This window comes from Pseudonaja textilis, chromosome 1, assembly GCF_049901715.1.
Source record: "Pseudonaja textilis isolate UNSWEBS1 chromosome 1, rPseTex1.2, whole genome shotgun sequence".
NCBI classification, from domain to species: domain Eukaryota; kingdom Metazoa; phylum Chordata; class Lepidosauria; order Squamata; family Elapidae; genus Pseudonaja; species Pseudonaja textilis.
In genome coordinates, this window is record NC_141990.1 from 229,490,724 (window position 1) to 229,512,661 (window position 21,938).

At 38.2% G+C, this 21,938-nt stretch overlaps 1 protein-coding gene across 7 annotated transcripts in view; it reads right to left on the bottom strand.

Annotated features, from left to right (window-relative positions):
• SIGIRR (single Ig and TIR domain containing) overlaps window positions 1-19,968 on the bottom strand; it is a 43,356-nt gene extending 23,388 nt beyond the window's left edge. The window contains exons 1-5 of one of the 7 annotated variants that reach the window (XM_087919510.1): window positions 19,831-19,882; window positions 8,224-8,551; window positions 4,910-5,099; window positions 3,979-4,100; window positions 134-261 (exon numbers count right to left, since the gene is read on the bottom strand). In XM_087919510.1, the coding sequence (XP_087775636.1) occupies window positions 134-261; window positions 3,979-3,995 (145 nt within the window). In that variant the 5' untranslated portion in view covers window positions 3,996-4,100; window positions 4,910-5,099; window positions 8,224-8,551; window positions 19,831-19,882. Of the gene's footprint in view, window positions 1-133; window positions 262-3,978; window positions 4,101-4,909; window positions 5,100-8,223; window positions 8,552-16,174; window positions 16,309-19,473 lie in introns of those variants that run through there. The other 6 variants (XM_087919499.1, XM_026706694.2, XM_087919482.1 and 3 more) reach the window with 6 other exon arrangements.
• Between the last annotated feature and the right edge of the window lie 1,970 nt (window positions 19,969-21,938).

The window sequence follows — 21,938 nt, forward strand, 5'->3', positions numbered from 1 at the left end:
ATCAGAAAACTGCTCTTGAATGGATATTTATTATGATGATTTTGTGAACTCATTATTATTAAACAATGCTGTGCACGTGTAGCTGCAATGATAATCAATAGAATTTTTATGACTATTTTCACGGGCACACTACCTGATTTTTTCAGTGTAAAAAGAGCTGTACTATTTCTAATGAAGCAGGCAAAAACTCCATAATTTTCATCAGTCATGTTTAGTGCTAAAGAACTGGAGATAAATATTTTGGTTTCATTGTCACTGAACCTGGAAAACAAACAAACAAAAAAGTTAGCATACTGCTAAATATTGTTATTTTGGAAGAAAAGCAAATGATGAAAATCAAGAAATTTCAGAATTGGGCTACACAAAAACTCCTAACGCTACCTATGAAAGTACACTGTGTGAACCCCAAAGGTGCCTTTTTCAAGAGATAACTGGACTTTCTGGTTTTTCTTTGAAAACGTTTCACTTCTCATCCAATAAACTACTTCACCTCTGACTGGATGGTGGGGGAATGGAAGGATTTATACTCCTTGCAGACAGCTGGTCATTTGCACTCTTTTAGCAGGTCATTAAGGTCACCTGGAGGTTTATCTGTTTATCTGAGTGGTGCAAATGGGTGTGGAGCCTTCTTGGAACTGTTGAAAGGACTGTTTTGTAGACTGGAGATAGATGATGTTGTATCCCTCCCCCTCTGTTGAAAGAGGGCTGTTCCATTTTGACATAGATGGCCTCTATGTCAAAAGAAGGGTTAACATTTATGTCAAAATGGAACAGCCCTCTCTATCTCCAGTCTACAACACAGTCCTTTCAACAGTTCCAAATAGGCTCCATATCAAATAGCATTACTCAGGTGACCCTGATGACACAGATAAACCTCCAGGTGACCTTAACAACTCTCTAAAAGAATGCAAATGACCAGCTGTCTCAAAGAGTATAAATCCTTCCATTTCTCTACGCTTCTATTCCAAAAATCAACACAATTAGATCAAAACTGTAAAGTAAACCTAACTACAAAAATGTAGTAGAATGAGACCAGAAAGTAGATTCCCCCTTTATTGAAAAAATAACAACTAACAATTGACAAAATACTGAAAAATAAAGATATTGTAGAGTTAAGCCCTTTATTTATGCTTAACAACTTTGCTGTGCTTAGTTCTGACAATGAGTGTTTTCCTATCCTGGGCATAGGGCTGAAAAGATAGGAGTCATCAATTAATATTATACTAGAGAAGGATAGAATAGAATAACAGAGTTGGAAGGGACCTTCTGGAGGTCATTTAGTCCAATGCCCTGCCCAAGCAGAAACGCATAACCAATATAGTACTGCTTACAGAGGTGTTCAAGGGGAGGGGAGAGCGAGCCTAGGTTTCTATAGATTCTACAGCTGAATAATGCCTGCTTGTAGGTCAGACTATTTGTGAACAATTATTGACAATCAATAACAAAATTAATGAGCTTAAAATATCTTTCCAGCTTTATGCTCAAGGGCATTGTGAGAGTCATCCCCACATCACCTAAGGAAGTGAGAGTGAGAGTGAGAGGGAAAGAACTAAAGGAGAGAGGAAATATATACAAATCTGACTCCCACAAAGGGAAAAGACAAGGGGAAAACAACACATGGTCTACCCATTGAGAATCATGAAAGTAAATAAGAAGCCTCCTTCCCAAGTTAGGGTTATTTTATCCAACCCAGCAGAGTGATTCCACAGAACCAAAGAAGGTGGAATTCCAAAAGATTGACTTTAAAAGCTTCTGTGGTGAAACTACTGTATCAGCGTCCCATTGTTTCACAGAGGTCTTCAGCTTTTAGAAAAGCTGAAGTGGAATCATAATAGATTTATTTACTTAGGATTTTCCACTACTCAGTTCTCACAGGCTCTGAGCAACATACAGCAACCAACGCAACAGAAGACTTAAGAAAAAGAGACAAATTCAACCGCTAACAGAACCAGTCTGTTGTGCCACAATCTGAGGATTGAATAAAAGCTGCCTTGTTCTCAAATGCTTTTCTAAGGAGTCATTTTTATGAAATGCGGCTACTCACAAAGGTTGGGGTGGTAGGCCTGCTCCTGCTGTATTCTCTCTTTGAGTAAGAGTATCAGAAAGAGAATAAAAAGCACAAACAAACAAATACACAGACAAAAAAAAATCTAAATATTTTGATCCATTGGGTTTCTGCTGTTCAGAAAGAGGCATCCAAAACTCCAAAAGAGTTCACCATGTTAGTGTCATGATTTTTCATTTGTTCTTATCCAAGCTGTTGCCTTGCCATTATTCTAACCGAAGAGTGTCAAACTCAAGATCCACGGGCTGGATCCGGCCAATGGGGTGCTGGATCCGGCCTGCGGGGCCACCCTGGAAACAGAAAAGGACCTGCCTGCAGTGCCTCTGTCAGTGAAAACGGAGCTCCATTTTCTCCATTTTCAATGGCAGAGGGTTGCAGGAGGCCCTCGCAGCAGAAAACAGAGCTTGGGAGCCTGGCCATGCCCACCCCAGCCACGCCCCGGCCCTTCAAGGTCAAACACAATCTTGATGCAGCCCTCAATGAAATTGAGTTTGACACCCCTATTCTAACCACTTCTCCCATCTTTTGTTTCCTGCAGCAGTTTGAAGATGGTGGGCAGGTGGACGGACTCCAGATATTAGCACAACTGTTGGTGATAGAGAAGTTTAGAACAGGGGTCTCTAAATTTGGCAACTTTTAAGACTTGTGGACTCCCAAAATTCTGCAGTAAGCTTTCCCTAGATCAAGTGGAAGATGACTAGAGAAAGATCATCCTATAGCTATCTATTTGGCCAAGCAAATACCGTTCTTCAATAGTTTCTCAGCTCTGCCTCTTCTATGAGCTCTTTCCCTCATTGCCCTTTCTAAACTTACTAGGCATTGCAAAGAAGTCTCATTGGCTTCACTCTAATTATTACTGAATACTTTAAAAGTATAATAATACTCTTGAATCAAGGTTAATTCTTCATGATTATAAGGACACAACCATGCAGTTTCAGTACAGAAACAGTCTGTCATTTTCTTCTTCTGGAATGTTGTCAACTAATGTTCAAGCTCTTGGAGTTAGAAGGACATGATCAGAGATTTGGATGGCATGGATATTTATGGTACGATAAAGTAAAGGTTAATGTGGATTTTAAAAATCATTATGTTAGACATATCTTATGAGAATAGAGAGAAATTCAGTTGGTACTTGAACACACCTTCGTGGCTCTCGGCGCAAAAGCATTTTATAGCTAACTTATCATGAACAGAATTTTATCAAGGGGTATGAGATATTTTCAGCTTCTCTATCTAACCTACAGCCATGACTTCTTCTGGTTTTCTCCTCCATCCAAACACTTAACAAAGCCCTACCTGCTCAACCTCTGGGCCCAGGCTAAAATTGGTCCGTGGCAAAGGAACCCACCAACCCAGGTTGTAGCCAGTTTCTATTTTCATTTCCACTCAGAAAAGTCAATAGACAAATGCAAAAGTCCTAAGAAAAAGGAGGGTGGAGAGCGGATTGCAGAATCACCATTTTTTTAAAAAAATGTTTGCATTGGGGGTAATACATCTGAAACATATCATTTTGTTATTGGAGAAACATAAATTATTTTTCCAATGAGGATTTGAATTGATTACTGAGTTCACAAGAATCTACTGCCCAGATTCCCTGGATGGTAGTAGGCACTACCCTGATGATGGTAATATAATACAGCCCATGTCATCCTCTCATATTATTAAATCATACAAATTTTCTATATATTTATGTCATTGAGCACCTCAGCATTACTACACACCATAACTCTGGGAAGGTGTGTTCATATCTATTCTAAAACTAAGACAACTATTCTCTCTCTGTCCTGTTAGACATACAGTAATTTCTCATTTTAAAACAAACTTTTTCTTTCTGGGTTTTTTTCTTTTGGCATATATATGCCTTTTCTAAAATTCAGTATAAGAATTCTTTCCTAGAAATACAGCAAATGTACCTTCCACTCCATAACATCAGTTTCACTGCAAATGTGCTTCACATTCCAGAGAAATCAGCAGTAGGTAGGTATGTAGGTATGTCATTCATTCATTAATTCATTCAATTTCTATAGCTGCCCATCTCAGTAAATAATGCAAAATTCAAAATATATATATATTACAATCAAAAATACTAAAAAAAACATTAAAACATTAGAAATACCTAAAATAAATATACGTAGCAGCCAAGATACTTAGCCAATTAGCAATACAGCCAGGAAATAGGACCTTTAACACATTCAGCTCCCAAGGCTTAGGAACACAGCCAGGTGTTTAGGGCCTTATGAAAGCCTGACCGGGTTCGGGTCATTCTAATCTCCAAAGAGAGTTCCATAGAGCAGGGGCTACTGGGGGAAAAGCACATCTTCTAGTTCTTGCCAGCCAACACTCTTTGGTTGATCAGCAGGATGGATGAATGGATGGATGAATAGATAGATAGATAGATAGTAGATAGATAGATAGTAGATGAATAGATAGATGATAGATAGATAGATAGATAGATAGATAGATAGATAGATAGATAGATAGATAGATAGATAGATAGATAGATATAGTCTCTTGAAAAAGGTGATCCCTTCGGTATCCAAGTCCCAAGGCCTGTAGGACTACAAAAGTAACCACTAGCATCTTGAATTGCACCCAGAAAAAACACTGGTAACCAATGCAGCTCACACAGAGGTGGTATTATGTGTGCCATCTGTTTGGCACCATTTACTAAACTCACAATTGCATTCTGCACCAGCTGAAGTTTCTGAATGATCTTCAGGGGCAGCCCCACATATAGTGCGATGATTGTCTTCAGAAAATCTTCAGTTTGAGAGACTTCCTACCCTCCTCACTGCCCCCACTGTGCAACCAAATAAGGATAATTTTACATAAAAGTTTTCTTACCAGTGAGTATAAGAAGCAGGAGTGTCATTGCCTAAGAACTGATTATCCTTCATCCAGCGCAAGTCAAGATCACAGTCGTTACTGAAAGGCAGCTGCACGGTGCAGTTCAGTGTTATTTGACTTTCCAAAGCTTGCTCCATAGTTAGATTGCTAGAAGGATAAAGGAAGTGGGGAAGCATACTGCAAAGATCTGTTAGAAGAACAAAAATATATATATATTTTTTAAAAGGGACTGAACTTCCAACTGCATTTCATAAATCCTCTACTGGGTTTTTTACAGATGGTTAACAGATAAAGTTAAGTCTAGTTTGGTTGTCATCTGCATCCCCACTCCCTTTGTCACACTGATTTCCCTATCTCATGGTAAAATAATAGGCTCAGCAACTGGTATATATGTCATTATATATATCCCTGCCCTTCCATTTAATATAGAAAAGTCACTGTCCACATTCTCAAGAAAACAGGCTATTTCTTAAATGAAAAAAAAAAACATTGAGGACATGGTGGAGGAGAGGGAGAGAGAGAAAGTGTTTACACACAGCTGTAAGAAACAATAATTATGAAGTCTCACATTAATTATTAACTTTTTATTAGCAGTAACTAAATTACCATTAGTGCCTGTTCAGAGTCCAATAAAGGTCACTCTCTAAGTTAGTTCCTCATCTATAACATATGAATGGAACTTCATTTTTTAACTAGTTAGGAGATTAAAAAAAAAACCTAGCTGACCTTAGTTAATCTCAAAAAATCTAAGCAGAATTGGAGCTGGGTAATGCTTGAATGAGATAACATTCAGAATCGGTAAGGCTGAGAAGACTATATGTCTGTCCATCTATCCATCCAAGATGGGCAAACCACTTCTGCTGTCAAGAAATCCACAGTACATGGACCTGCCCATAAAAGTCAGACAGGAAGGACTTTTTGTGTATGTGTCTTTGAGTCAGTGTTGAGACAGGTGACTGTTGTGTCTAGCAGTTTTCTTGGCAAGATTTTGGAAGTGGTTGCTACTGCCTTCTTCCTAGGACTGAGTATGTATGGCTGACTCAAGGTCATCCAGTTGGTTTTGTGCCTAAGGCAAAACTAAAAATCACATTCCCAGTTTCGAGCCTGGTGCTATAACCAGTGCACCAAACTGGTTCCTGAAAAAAATTTATTCTTACATAATTTCAGAATCCTTGAGGGGGGGAAATTTCCACTATTTGAAATTATTGAAATTCATCATCTAAAGGTATGTAAATCATCTAAAGAAACCTGGGGAGGCGGGATAATGATGTGGAACTAGTTACAGTAGTAACATACAATGTATCCTGTCTTCTATACTGTAATCTATATCTTTTTTCTTTTATAGCCCTTCTCTTCTCAAAGCCAGAAATCAAACCTCATTTCTTTCTTTTCTTTTTTTTTAACACAAATGAAACCATTTTGTAGAAATGGGTATTTGTGCATTTATTAAGTCAATTCATACTATTCTGTAACTCAGATAGCACAGAGCAGAGGTGGTATTCAGCAGTTCTGACCAGTTCTGGAGAACAGGCAGCGGAAATTTTGAGTAGTTCAGAGAACTGACTGGAGATTTTACAGCATCCTTCCCCTGTCATGCCCACCAAGCCACGCCCATAGAATTGGTAGTAAAAAAAAATCTGAATCCCATCACTGGTACAGAGGGCAAAAATATATGAAAGTGCAGCTACTCAAATTGTGGATGTACATAAAGAAGTGAGAGGACCTATCCTTTCAGCGACATATACTCATATACAATCCTTATTTGCCACCTAAAGAAAATAATATACATATTTTTATTACAGAAAAATGCTACTTTTGATGTCAATACCCAATTCCTAATCAAGGCAGAGGGACTTTTGAGATTTTTGTTTGGTTATTTTTATTTTTAAGAAAAGTAAAGGGCTTCCCAGTGGCCTTCTACAGGTAGATCTTGACTGACAACCACTTCTGGAAGTTAATTAATGAGCCCCCCAAAAAGGGACTTACGACCAGGATTTGAAATTCTGAAGGCTGCCCATCCCCAGGGTCATCTGACCGTATTTTGGGCACTTGGCAACTGATCTGCATTTACGTCCATTTGAAGCATCCTGTTGTCATTTGACAATTTACATTTTTTTCTACAAACTGATGTTTACTTTCAAAACATACCCATAACAAACAATGGGTTTGCACTGTTAATGCATTCATTAACAACATCTGCGTTGACTGCCATGTTTGCTGAACGACTGTTGCAAAAACATTGTAAAATTGTGTACAGTCCTCTGATGACCCACTTAACAACCATCATGGCACAATTATGAACATAACTCATGGACTATCTGTATTCTAAAATTTATCATATAAAACAGAAAGGAAAGAAAGGAACCACTCTTTTAATCTACAGTAACTAAAAGAGAAGACTTTTCCCACTTTAGTTTAGAGCCCAGCAACAATTTTTACATTATCAGTCACAAATGATGATCAAAATTAGTAACACTGGATAGTATGCACAGAAGCTATAAATAAAATCACACGTAGCAAAAACAGAATAGCAAGGCTTATCTTGGCATATTTTGCAGCTTCACCCATCTCTCCTCACCCATTTCTAATTCCATCACTCATTATTACAGGCCAATTAAAAAAATATTTCCTCTTTTTAGTAGCACCTCAGTAACAATAGATTATTCTTCAGTCATTTTTTTAACTGCACAAATTAATTTGCAATCTGTTTTTTCAAGTGTTTATGCTACCCTAGATAGAATATAGAAGTAATGAAGACTTGTGTCTTTTCACAAGCAGATGTCAATTTCTATACATTTTCTACTCCAACACACAAAACAAGCTAGAAATAAATATTATGGCAACAGAATGCTATTGCCAAAAGTAGACAGGTTGCACCTTCTCTTTCTCACTAGTAACTTTCCATGAGGAAACTTAAGGTATTCAGTAACATAGTGAAATTCACTCTCTGATGCAAAAAGAGCCAAAGAAATGGGATCAGGTAGGAAAGCTCATTATACAATGACAGGATATCACATATTTTGCCTTACTAAATCAGCCAACATGAATACATCAAAAAGGCTGAAAGTGCAGCTCAGATGATAATGATGATAGGCTCAGTGCCCTTACTCAGAAGGAGAGAGTAAGGGGAAAAGGCTAAGCCAAGCCTGCTTTTTGGTAAGGTACAGATCAACTATGAAATCTTCTAAAAGCTAAAATTAGACTGAAAACTGGTTTCTCTCAAAACACCCAGTAGAATTTCTTCTCCTGGAGTTAGGGAACATGGCTGCCCTCAAAGCAAAATGGTCACTTCTCTCACTTCTTGTACTCACCCGCCATGATCCAGCTGAATAATAAAGGAGATATTTCTTTGATTATTCGAGTAAAGGGAACAGGTGTAATTGCCTACATCATTTTCCCTGAGGAGCTCAAAGGTGAAGTATGCAACTGTATTCTGCAGTATGCTGTGCAGGTGGCCGAAGGAGGAGAAGGAGAAGTTAAGCTGGTGGCAATCTTAGCTCCACTGGACGCTGAAGTCAAAGGCAGACTGAAGCAGTTGATTATCCAAAGGGCAGAACAAATGATTAAACAGACTCTTGTTGGATCCAAATGGTGTGATCATACAAGTGATCTGGGTCCCCACGCAGGATAAATCAGAAGCTAATGGAACCATCCAAGAAATAAGTTAGCAACAAAGCATATCACTTAAAGAGCAACTGTTAATATTCTTATACTGTAGAATCCATTCATACCTTTAGAGCAAAAAAATCACTACCAACTCCTTAAAGCAGAGGTGGGTGACTATGGCCCCTTTATGACCTGTGGACTTCAACTCCCAGAATTCAACCCCATGCATGGCTGGCTCAGGAATTCTGGGAGTTCAAATCCACAAGTCATAAAACGCCCATATTATCCATTCCTGCTCTAAATATTCCAATCATTTGCTTGTTACAGGACTTACTTAGCAGCAAAACTAGAACAGAACATTCAGCATGAGCAGAATATATCATACATTTATGTACAGATATGATAGTAAAATAAGTTATGCCACAGATTGTCTGTCAGTCTTTAAATCAATGTAATTAGTAATATTTCTCTTAACGGTGATGTTTTTAAACATGAATAATTTTCATTGCCAGTTCATAAAGAGGAGATTGGACAACAATTTGTCTGGAATGGGGTAAAGTCTCCTGATTGAGCAGGGGTTGGGCTAGAAGACCTCCAAAGTCCCTTCCAACTTGTTAGTCTATGTTCTAAATCACAAAGGCTACATTAACCCTATGATTTTTTTTCCTACTGTTCCCTCTATAATATTTCCCCAAGAAACACACACAGATTCTGGGAAAAACAAAGGAAAACAAATGTTTTCCAGAAGGAAAGAAAAATATCAGATGTTTGAAGGTAGAGAAGAAATTTTTTAAAAAAACTATTAGTAGCATTCTATAATTATTTTTAGATCTGGATGCTTTTTTTTGATACACAATGGTTCTTGGATTGCCTTTACTGACATGAAATTATAAATATGTTTCCTTAATAAAGTTAATGCCTGATCATCAAAATACATATGACTGGCAGGAGAGTAATGCCATCTACACATAGTAGTTCATTACTATTGATACCCTGCCAGCACTGACATGAAATTCAACTGATGTCTGGCAGTTAATGTGCCAGTAGCTACTATAAGATTGTCAAAGGACAAGCTCAAATTACAAATCCTTTACCAAAAGCTTTTGCTAGTTTCGCACATGGAAGTCAAGCAGGTACAAACAAAAATGGCTAGCCAGTTATAATCAAGAGCTAACCAATTTTTGTAATGTAAAAGGTACCTGAGGCTACTATAAATTGTCTATTTAAAACAGAGTATTAAATCTTGCCAAACTCAGTGGGACATATGCCAAAAAAGAAATACACAGCCCCTGGGGTGGGATTCTACCAGTTCGCACCTATTCGCTAGAACCGGTTGTTAACATTCCAAGCAGTTTGGAAAACCAGTTGTTAGAAGAAATTACTGGCCTAATCCTGTAAGGAAGGCAGGAAGGAAACATTCTGGGGTTGCTTACAGAAACTGCCTCTCCATTAACCCTTATTACATTCTGGGCAGAACTAGACTTCCTGTCTCAGGAAGTTCTCTGGTTTTTTCCCCTTCCTTTGCTGGTACTTTGCTTGTGTGGAGTGACCATTCAAAGTTACAATGGCACTGAAAAAAGTGACTTATGACCATTTTTCACACTTACAACTGTTGCAGCATCTCCACAGTCATGAGAGGCCAGGTGAGGAGATGGTGACTCGATGTGAGTGATATTTAGTTGGCCACACCCAGCCAATAACATGACCACCAAGCCATGTCCACCCAGTCACATGACCACCAAGCCACACCCACCAACTAAGCCACTCCCACAGAACCCATTGTTAAAAAAATTTGAATCCCACCCCTGCACAGCCCCCTTGTTTGCTGTCTTATAAGCAGAATATAAAGACCATCTACAGCAGGGGTGGGCAACAATGACCCTTTTGCTACTTGTGGACTTCAACTTCCAGCATTCCTGAGCCAGCATGGTTGGTTCAAGAATTCTGGGAGTTGAAGTCCACAGGTTGTAAAGGGCCAATATTTACCCATTCCAATCTACAGAGTAGTCCTGCCACTTAGTTTTGTCATGATTTTTCTCTTCTATTCAAAAACTACAGATGAAAAAAGAATCCAAGGACTTTGCCATTCTAAGGAAATCTATTTCATGGCCTCACTGCCATGTTCATATGCTGCATTAAAACATTGGTTAAACTTAAAGACTTTGTTCCCTGCAGAAGTTCTGTTCTTTTAGCTTATATAAATGAACCCTTATAGCAAGTCTATGCATTCCCATAGGGAATGCTCACAAACTCAGATTTGCCATAGACGTTTATATCTTTGACAGGATAGCTCTTAAACAAGTTAATTTTTTTCAGATCTTCTTCAGCATTTAACTTTACAAAGAGGATATCTAATCTTTTTTTGCAACCTTCTGACAAGTAAAGTCAATGGGAAAACCAGATTCACATGACAACTGTGTTACTAATTTAACAACTGCAATGATTCACTCAACAAATGTGGCAATAAAAGCTGTAAAATGGGGCAAAACTCACTTAACAAATTTCTCACTTAGCAACGTAAATTTGGGGCTCAATTGTAGTCGTAAGTTGAGGGCTACCTGTATTAAGAAAATTGAGTTTAAGAGCTAGAATTACCTGGTTTGGAAAAAAAAATCACTGTTCATAGATTGCATACATTTCCTTTTTTTCACTCCTGGGTTATACATATCAAATGAGAAACCTCCAAAGCACGTTTGACTAGATTTTTAGAGTAACAGTTCAGGGATAAGCATTATAGACTTTATTTTATCAGCCCAATTATTGTTGTGGACAGCACTTTTTAGCCCAGGCACTCTTTGGGTGAGTCTGGTCCTAGAAGTCAATCTAGAAAAGGCTTCATGAGATACAAAAATGTTGATTTCATGCTGAGAAAGTTACCTCCTGGAGTGTGAGGCTATTACTGAGAAACTCCTATGTTTAGTATTTACTAGCTTCTTTTTAACTAACATCTAGCAGAAGAGAGGGCCTCCACAACAAATCTTAATACCTAGCTAGATTTGTTCACATGGCTGTAGACAGTCCTTCATATAACCTGGTCCTAAATACATTTTTATGGTTAGAATTAGATTTCAATTTAGGCCCAGAAAACAGACAGCTAATATAAATAGCACAAAACTTCTTGAAATGTGCCCGGTCAATACTTTATTAGTTGCGTTTTAAACCAGCTATGCTTTCTAAACCTTCTTTAATGAACACTGTTCACTGTCATACAAGTTCTGCCAATTTTTGAAACATTCCTCCAAGTAACTGAACTTTTAAGGTCAGAGCCCAAAGCAATTAATGACAAAGGTAGCTTAAGTAGCAAGGTGGGGGGAAGAGAGAGAAATGTACAATTGGAAAGAACACTCTGTTAACCTTCAGCTCACCAGATAGCTCAAAGAATAGAGAAATGGTTTTGTGAACAATGTGGCTACAGCCTCCATACGAAAGCAAATGAAAGCAAATTTCCTTTACCTCACAAGCCCAGCCCTATAGTTAGGTAGGCTGAACTAGCTCCTTCAAGTGACAGAAGTTGGGAGCAAAAGGTGATATCCCTCTTGACCCTCTCATCACTTCCCCCTTGAAACTCCTTTCTGTTCTGATTCTCCCTGAGGTGATGTTTTTGTGTCAACAATGACAGCTTTCTTTTCTCCCTCAGTATCTTCTCCAATATGTCACAAATAAGGCCCAAACATCCACCACACTGGGCAACAGCACAGCTTTTCCATCAGTGAACAAAGACCACGTTTGTTGGCTGTTCTGGCAAGTAGGATTTATATCCATGACTAAGAAGCCCTGCACATCAGCAAATATACAGGTAGTCCTCGACTTGCAGCAGTTCATTTAGTGACCGTTCAAAGTTACAACAGTGGTGAAAAAAGTGACTTATGACCGTTTTTTACAATTATGAATGTTACAGCATCCCCATGGTCACATGATCAAAATTCAGATGCTTGGCAACTAACTTATGACAGTTGCGGTGTCCTGAGGACATGCGATGCCCTTTTGCAGCTTTATGACAAGCAAAGTCAATGGTAAGCCAGATTCACTTAACAACCGTGTTACTAACTTAACAACTGCAATGATTCACTTAACAGCTGTTGCAAGAAAGGCCATAAAATGGGGCAAACCCCATTTAACAGATGTCTCAATTAGCAAGAGAAATGTTGGGCTCATTTGTAAGTCAAGGACTTCCTGTACTGCAAATTTAAATTTATGGATGGAATATTTTGTGAAGAGATTTTACATCAGGCATTCTCACATCATAAAAAATAAGCTTGGAAAGGAAAATCAATCATTACCTTTATTCTTTTTTAATTGGCTACAATAAATTTAGATGAATGACTGCCATGGAAAATATGTTCTTCTAAATAAGTAACAAAGTTCATCAAATACAGAATTCTGACTTTATGTTGATACTGAACCACAGCACAAGTGGGCTTCCAGAATTTTTCTTTTGTGATCTCATATGTAGGGATGATTCACACAAATTGACACTTTATGGTTCGGCACTACAAGACTTAAGTGCAGCCAGCTGCCTTTGGGCAGATCAATTTTATTCCACATTTCTTTTGTTTAAGGCAAGACAGAATTTATCCCCTTCGGTGGTGGGATTCAAAATTTTTAACTACCAGTTCTGTGGGCATGACTTGGTGGGTATGGCTTGGTCGGCGTGGCTTGGAGGTCATATGACTGGGTGGGCATGGCTGTGTGATCTTGTGACTGGGGTGGTGTCAAAAGACAGAAACTCACTTTCTGGAGCAGGGGGTTGGACTAGACGACCTCCAGGTACCTTCCAGCCCTGGATTGCTGTGCTGTTTCAAAGCATCCTCTGAAGTTGTGTCTATTGCAGGGGTCTTCAAATTTAACAGCTTTAAGACTTGTAGGCTTCAACTCCCAGAATTCTTCCTCCAGTCATGTTAGCTCAGGAATTTTAGGAGTCGAAGTCCACAAGTCTTAAACTTGTCAAGTTGGAAGACCTTTGGTCTAGTGGCAAGGTTTGTGGTCCTTCCTTCCTCTCCTTTTTTCCCTCCCTCCCTTTCTTTCTTTTTCTTTTTTTTCTTTCTCTTTCTCTTTCTTTCTCCCATCCCTCCCTCTTTCTTTTTCTTTTTTTGAAGCACCCCCCCAGCACCCCATTTTTGGCCTAGTGGGCCTCAGGGAAGCACTAGAAAAAGAAGCATTTTGAAGTGAAGGGGGGAATCAGCTGTGCCCTGTGATTTAGATTAGCTAGAAAGCCGTAAATCCAACGATTTCCTGCTTTCTAGCTAATCTAAATCATGTGGCACAGCTGATGGTTGCCCAGCTGATAGTCGGAAATACCAGTTTGGCTGAACTGGTAGCCTTTTTTTACTACCATTTCAGCTAAACTGGGTAGCATTTTTTACTACCAGTTCAGCCGAATCGGGCCGAACTGGTAGAATACCACCACTGAGCCCCTTCTTCATATTCACATCTATAGGTATACATTCACTGTATATCAGAATTGCAACACAACTTAATCTCATAATTATGCTGGTTCAAATGAAGGTGCAAGCTGTGTTGTGTTTCAGATAAAGGAATCACCCTTCCCCTATCTAGGCATTTCCCAGCTAAGTTCCATAGTCTATAGTCAACATGTCTGAGAGACATCTTAATTGAGAAAGGTTGCTCTGAAAATGGAAATGCAGAAAGCAACTGTGCTCTTCCATTGTTCATGCTGCCATACATTTCCCAGCTGATGAAACAACTAAACCTAGCCAGTATTTTTGCATTAAATATAATTCATGTGTACTTACTGCACAGTCCTAGCTTTTCTGTAATGCATTGAGTGAGTTTGCATGATAAGCAGGTTTTTCTAGATGACCACCCAACAGAAGAATTCATTGTAAAAAATTACCTGGTTCTAATAATGCAGTAAGTTCATTGTTAGGCCTTGTATGTATTGGCTTTATTTTACACATTCACTACATTACTTTCATTTTGCAAAGAACACAAATAGCTTTTTGCTTAAGAATAGGGTTGGGCTGAGAGAGAGTGACTGGCCCAAAGTCACCCCGACAGCTTTCATGGCTAAGGTGGGACGTCAACTCACGGTATCTTTGCTTTCTAGCCTGGTACCTAGACCAAACTGCCTCTTTTAAATGACAGACTAGATTCTAATCCCAACACAACCAATTTATATAGTTTCAAATCTGCTTGTAAAAAAATATTATTAAGTGGAAACATGCAAAACCTGCTTTCAGGTATGTCTGGATTAAAGATATAAAACCCTGTGTCATGCTGTATTACAGCCGGGTCAAACATACATAGTTATCCACCTCTCCAGCACTGCACTGATACCTGCTCCTGAACTCATGGCAAGAAGAGCTGAAGTCTGACACATGAGTGTGATCTATATTACAGTGGAACTACTACTAAAGTCATATGGCTGCCTCTGATTAATTGCAAATATACAGATAGTCCTCAACTTACAATCACAATTGAGCCCCAAATTTCTGTTGCTAAGCAAGACAATTGAGTTTCGCTCCATTTTATGACCTTTCTTGCCACAATTGTTAAGTGAATCACTGCAGGTGTTCAGTTAGTAACATGGTTGTTAAATGAATCTCAAATTGACACTAAATGAACTATTACAAGTCAAGAACTACTTTCCAAACTTATAACAATCTTTCTAGAAAGCTAGCAGCAATACAAGAAATGGAAAAAAATAAATAAACAAATGGCCTAACAAATAAAAGCACAGTATGTTAGGAAACAAACACTCGATCTATTCAATCAGCTATGTCTGTAATGAGCACTGTACTGAGAAGAAAATAGACTCTCCGGCCTACTCTAAGAAGATAGCTCTAGGCATTCTCTACAAAGGCCTTGTTCACTCTGTGCTTGAGTATAGTAATTGGCTTGTGGAGGTCAGACAGGATTTGGATTTCTGAAGCTTTCTGCACCCAATAAAAGAAACCTTATTGAGGAGGAAATGAAAGAGGCCAGCAAAAGCTGAGAGAAGTCAACCACAGTCCACTACCAGAAACTCTGCAGAAAAGTGGTGATAGCTGACAGTGAACAGAATTTCAGGAAACTTCAGCAGCAATTGAGTAACAATGTTCTTTATAAATTAGGCAGCTTATAATTTAAAAAAAAATCACTTTGATTAACCCTTCTCATAAGCAAGGAACAATATGGGGGGGGGAAAGTCGCCTATTAGGGAGACATGAAACTAATATTCTGAGCTGTGAGAAGCAATGATTGAAATAGGTCTGTCAAAACAAAGTTCAAAATACAGCCTTAAGTACTAACAGTATTTTTGCATGCAGAGCGTGATTTCCAAAAAGAGATATCCACTATGCCTTCAAAAAGGAGAGACAGCTGGGTTAAACAACAAGAACTGCAAGGAAAGGTATCCTGACTAGAGCAAATAACAAAGAAGGGAATGGAAATTAGTCAAATGGCATGTAAAATCCAGGCTATTCATCTTTAAAACTCAAATATAAGGATTTCCCCACCAACCCCTCCACTGCCATCACCAACAGCAACAACTTCCCTACCTTAACAAACTACTGTTCTTTCCTGTTCAACCCCTCTGGCAAGGCAGAAAGTAAAGAGGACAAATGAAACAGACCAAACTGAGAGAAATTTCACAATCATTTTAACTTATTCATGAATAACACCCTGCACATTGGAGAAGAGAGTGAGAAGCATTACCTTTCTAGGGCTTCCCTCCCCTCCGCTTCTAGAGGCAGATAGGTAACTTCAAAAGGCGGTGAATTCTTGTGTGCCCTTGCTATACACTCCTTTATTGCCACAATTTTAATCACATGATTATCCAACAGACCGGCTTTGCCGGTTGTTTTCTCCCTTTTTATGACCTTGTGCCCTTCTTTAATGACTTGTTCCTTTTCTCTGTCCCCAATCACAATCCTCCAAGCCTGCACTCCAGAGAATCAGGACCTCCTCCTTGTTCTCATTGCTCCTCCTGTTTTTCCACCTGCATAGATCGGAAAATGCAACTTAAATATTTCAAAAAACAGTAAAAGCTACCCAACCTGTTGGTAGCAGCCAAGCATTCAAGTAGAAATTTACTCAATAGCTATGAAACAAGTTTCTGAATAGCTCTGCAGCTGTGAAGAGTGCAGCTTTGTAACACTGGGTCAGCCAATGTTCCTGAAACTTGGCAAGGGTTATTCTGAAGCAGTTAATATAAAAACAAAAAAACAAAAAGAAAGAAAATATCCCAAGGAATAAAGTAGAAAACCTCAATTGACAAACAAAAACACTGAGATTTGCTTCTATATAAAAGAAAACTTTGCAAAACTAAGCAATATTATTATGTAACAATTACTAAACATTGTGTCCAACAGTGATAAAACAAGCTGAATCATTTAGACTATCCAGGCTTCTCCCCTCTATTTTGCATGCACATTAATATAATAAACATATCTGTAAGTTCAGAGCCCTGAGAAAGTGTTCTATGAGCAACAGTTCAATTTTGGAAGAAACCCACTAAGAAAGTGACATTTTCTCTCACAGAAGCATTTGTGTTTCAAATATAAATTTGGAAAATTGATATACCCGCCCCCCCACTGTCTTGTATTCAGTTTATTACCTGATTAAAATTGCCACTCGTATCTAAGCATGCACAAAAGATAGCTATCACTTCTTAGTCACTGAATGTAAATAGCAAGAAACTGTTTATTAACAGATACCTTATCTATGTTAAATGTTTCTGACAGAAAATCCCAAAATAACAATTGAATGCTGTATGTGAAAGTATGCCTATCTGCTCAGAAAAAAGCAAACGTGAGCAGGGTGCATCTTAAGGGGAAAACAGAGGAAGCATTTCGATTAAATTGCGTCTTGTAACAAGTTTCATTCTCATGGGAGCCATTTTGTAACAGGACAAGTTTTTGCATAGCCATATTTGCATTAGTGTATCTTGTAATATGCTGTCAAAATTGCAGCTATGAAAAACCAGCCCTAAAAGGTTGAAGCTCCTGAACCTCAAGTGAAGTTAGATCTTGTAATTTTCAGCTGTATCAGAATTGTGTTTCAACAAATCCACTTGATAACAGGCTGAATGTAATACTTAGTCCTTAATGTTGCCGATCAATAATTGGCAAAAAAAAACAACAACCCTACAATAGCTTTTGGAACACTCTGTACTCTAATTGTGAAGAGCAGTTTAAAAGTGTTGTTCTTTATGTAAAATGCCCAGGTATCTGCTATGATCACTGAGCAATTCTTTTTTACGTTAGAAAGTTTTAGAAATTAGGTGTCACCATGCACATTTAATACTGTTTGATTGTATAAACCTAAGATAAACCCAGAGTTCTTCTATATCACATGACCTAAAATGGACACCTAACATCAAAAACGTCATCAAAAAAGTACAACAAAGAATGTTCTTTCTGCACCAACTCAGAAAGCTCAAACTGCCCAAGGAACTGCTGATCCAGTTCTTCAGAGGAATCATTGAGTCTGTAATCTGCACCTCTATAACTGTCTGGTTTGGTTCTGCAACCCAACAGGACAGACACAGACTTCAGAGGATAATTAGGACTGCAGAAAAAACAATTACGACTTCAGCAACAGAGTGGTCAATGTGAAGAATGCACTACCTGACTCTGTTGTTACATCCTCTAACCCCCACTCCTTTAACCTCAAACTAACCACTATTGACCTCACACCATTCCTAAGAGATCTGTAAGAGGCGTGCATAAGTGCACCATCGTGCCTACCATCCCTGTCCTATTGTCCCCATTTATTCGTACCTATTTCCTGTATTCTTACTCATGTTTATACTTATACCTATTATCTTGTAACTGATTGAAAAATCAAATCAAATCAATAAATAAATTACTACCAACTTGCCTTCAATTGAGGATCTGTAAAGTGCACAAGTCAAAAAGAAGACTGTGAAAATATTTACTGACCCCTCACATCCTGGACATAAACTGTTTCAACTCCTTCCCTCAAAACAACACTTATAGAGCACTGCACACTAGAACAACTAGACACAAGAACAGTTTTTTCCCTAATGCCATAAATCTGCTAAACAAATAATTCCCTCAACACTGTTCAACTATTTACAAAGTGTGCACTACTATTACTGTTAATCTTCTCGTCACTCCTTATCACCCATCCCTTCCCACTTGTGATTGTAGGACTAACTCTGTTGCTTGTTCCCTTACTATTTATATTGACTGTTTCCTAGAATGATTTGATTGCTTATTTGTACCCTATGACTATCATTAAGTGTTGTACATTATGATTCTTGATTCTTAATGAATGTATCTTTTCTTTTATGTATACTGAGGGTATTTACACCAAGACAAATTCCTTGTGTGTCCAACCACACTTGGCCAATAAAAAAATATATTCTATTCTATTCTATTCTATTCATCACTGTTATGAGATGGGCAGCCATAAAGTTTGACTAAAAAAACTTAAAAGCAGTAGTACAAGTTATTTAACAAAAACTGAGAAACACTCTAATCAAAGTTAACAATACCTAAGTGTTGTTCATTTCCTTAAGAAATTATGAGTTTTTGTTATGATTTTAACCACATAGACTTGGAGTATCCTTATGCATTGCAGGATGCTGTCCAAGAATATAAGTATAGTCAATAAAGACTTGAAAAACTAGTTGAAGTATCACTATAATCAGTTTAACTTGATTTCATAGAAATCTTTCCTCTCTTCCTCTCACTCTCCACTGCCAGTAATCTGAATTCTTTATTGATAAATGTGAACACAATCCTATTCACATTAAAAATAAATTACATTTTGTCAGTAAAGCATATTTTGGAAATAAGCATTTTTAAGACTGTAGCCAGCAGTTATAAATCTATCCTAATTTAGAAGCAAGCCTCAATGAAATGAGTGGGAACAACTTCCAAGCATTTTAGGAAATTATGCCCTGTCTAGGAATTCCAAGAGTCTTCAGATTAAAGCTGGTTTTTGATTCAAATCCAGATTAAATAAAAGACAAACCTCCCACTTACCTGCACTGGATAACAAGAGACTGAGATGTAACGCTTATATACGAGGAGATAGATTTCAAAATATAGCCCTAACTCAATACAAATTTTCCATCTGAATTGTTTTGTTGTATTTTTTCCCCGACTACAATAAGAGATCAATGTATATTGGAGACAATGATCCCAATATCACCTGGTTTGCCAGATATATTTTGTTTTGCTGAGGCTGAAGTTTTGCGCACAGGAATAAAAAAGCAGGGCTCTCTTTCCTTCTAATGGAAGAATCCTTATTCCCCACTCCTGAAATCCAACTTTTTTTTCTTGCAAAGCAGAGAAATGGGCCAGAGAAGTAGACGTGATACTTTAATTAATTCGACCAACCTCTTTCAGGCAGCTTAACCGACCTTATACCAAAGGCAACCTCCTGCTAACTGAAGCTAATACTTTGAGTTGTTTATACAGGGAGGAGTCTTCAGTATCTTTTTTGTTGCTAGGGGAAACTGTGCCCGGCACTCAGGTAGGTCATGGGGTGGTTCCTCATAACTTTTATGACAAAGCTTTCTGGGTAATGTAGTTCGGCAGTTCTCAGAGTTTGACATATCTTTGTGATAAAAAACTACAGCTCCTAGCATGCACTGGTCATGCACAACTGAGTAAGGTAAATGTTTTATATTTACTCAGGGTGTGTCACACAGGTGATAGAACTGATAGGGAGAGTCTGATATTGATCTAAGGTGTTTCTGGAATTTTAATCCTGTGCTTTGTTCCCGGAGATTAAGCATTTAATTTACTAAGGCTTTTTTTCCCCAAAGTAAATGTATATGGGGCTGAGTTAAAACAATGTTAGTGGGCTTAGAAAGGTTCAGTGTTATTGAAGGATGAATTTAGCACTGTTTCCTCTCAGCACATGTAAAGGACAAGGTTTGACTACCATTTGGCTTTATTTTTGGACCCCAGATTTAGGAATGCAGGCAGGTGCTCACTTACGTAGATAAGCTACTACATGAACCATGTACTTTGAAATGTCCTTGCATTAAAACTGCCAATCAATGCTACTTAAACAGAAAAGGGAATATTCCTGCTGAAATATTTAACAGTCTGCAGAGTCAGGAAAATGAACTAAGATCATAAGAACATTGTATCTTCACTTGAGTTTCTGGTACTTTTGTCTTTCTGAAAGAAATATAGAACGCAGGTGAATAGGGCTTGGTTTTCCCCTTTTTGATGTAGAGTTTGACGTAAACTGTGCTTTGAAATAATGGAAGATGCTGTTAGCGTGGGACCGAAATATTTTTTTCTCATTCCCAAAGATATTGTAGCAAATGTTTTTTTCTGCTGGGCAGTGCACTGCAGAACAAAGCAATTATAATTTCTCTCCCTTCCTTTTTGGACTTCTTGACCTATCTTTTAGACCTGATGTTGATTTCCTCTTCCATTATTCATTTTTTCAGAATGTTTACTATATTTGAGGGGGAGGGGTTGTTTGTGTTTCATATATTAAACTGTTGGAAGAAATATCCTTCTGGGTTCAGTTCCAAGTGGGGAAAAAGACACTGGAAACATGGAGGCTGTTAGTAAAGATGGTTTAATGGTGGACAGCAGGACCACATGGCTTGAAGCTCCAAAGAAGGATGATCACATGCTTCAAGATGAAGGAAGAGATCAAGAAAAGGGCTGAGGTGCTGAGAGTGCCTGGGTTTTATAACCTTTGTTGGGATTTGAATTGGAGCTTGTATTCTGATTGGTTGTCAGACTCCCATGAGGCCATGCAGGGGCAACTCTGTAGGCTACCCTGAATTCCAGGCTTGGTTGAGCCTTGCTGGATGATGATGCACTGAAAGGGCTTTTGAGCAATTGCTATAGCTTTACCTGGAGATCTTTGTTATGTAAAGTATTCTGGCCCAGGCCTTAATGGCCCACCCATTAACAAAAGTAGGGGTGAGCTTCTGCTTCTGAGGTGAGTTTCTGCTTCTGAGTTTCTACTCTTTTTAGAGGAAATATTCTTCCTTTTTAATATTTCCCAGGATATTTCATTTTTCTAAGAGACGGGTGGGTGCTAACTTCCTACAAAACTAAGATGCAGAATTTTCTGGTCAATGGTTACGTTTGGCTTGTGTCATGTTAGACATACTTTAAATCACAGACTTCATCAAATAAGTAAGTAAGGCAAGACAAATGTGACATAATTACTCTTGAATATGTGAGTATCATTACTTCCCAGATATATAATTTTTCAATCTGTTACATAAAAAATCCAGTAACTTTTCAAAAAGGTTTAATGATCCAGGGTGCTTTGGAGCTTCAAGAAGTGTACTTCCATTATCCAGTCATTGTGTAACATTGGCACTAGCCTTTCTGAAAATATGTTTGATATTAAAACCAGATTGCTAAATGGCCTATCTATGGCAAGTGTAGAATTCAGTATAAAAACAGTCTTAGCCTTCTCCAATATATTGCTTCCAGATGAGAATGCTAATTGTTTCTTGTGG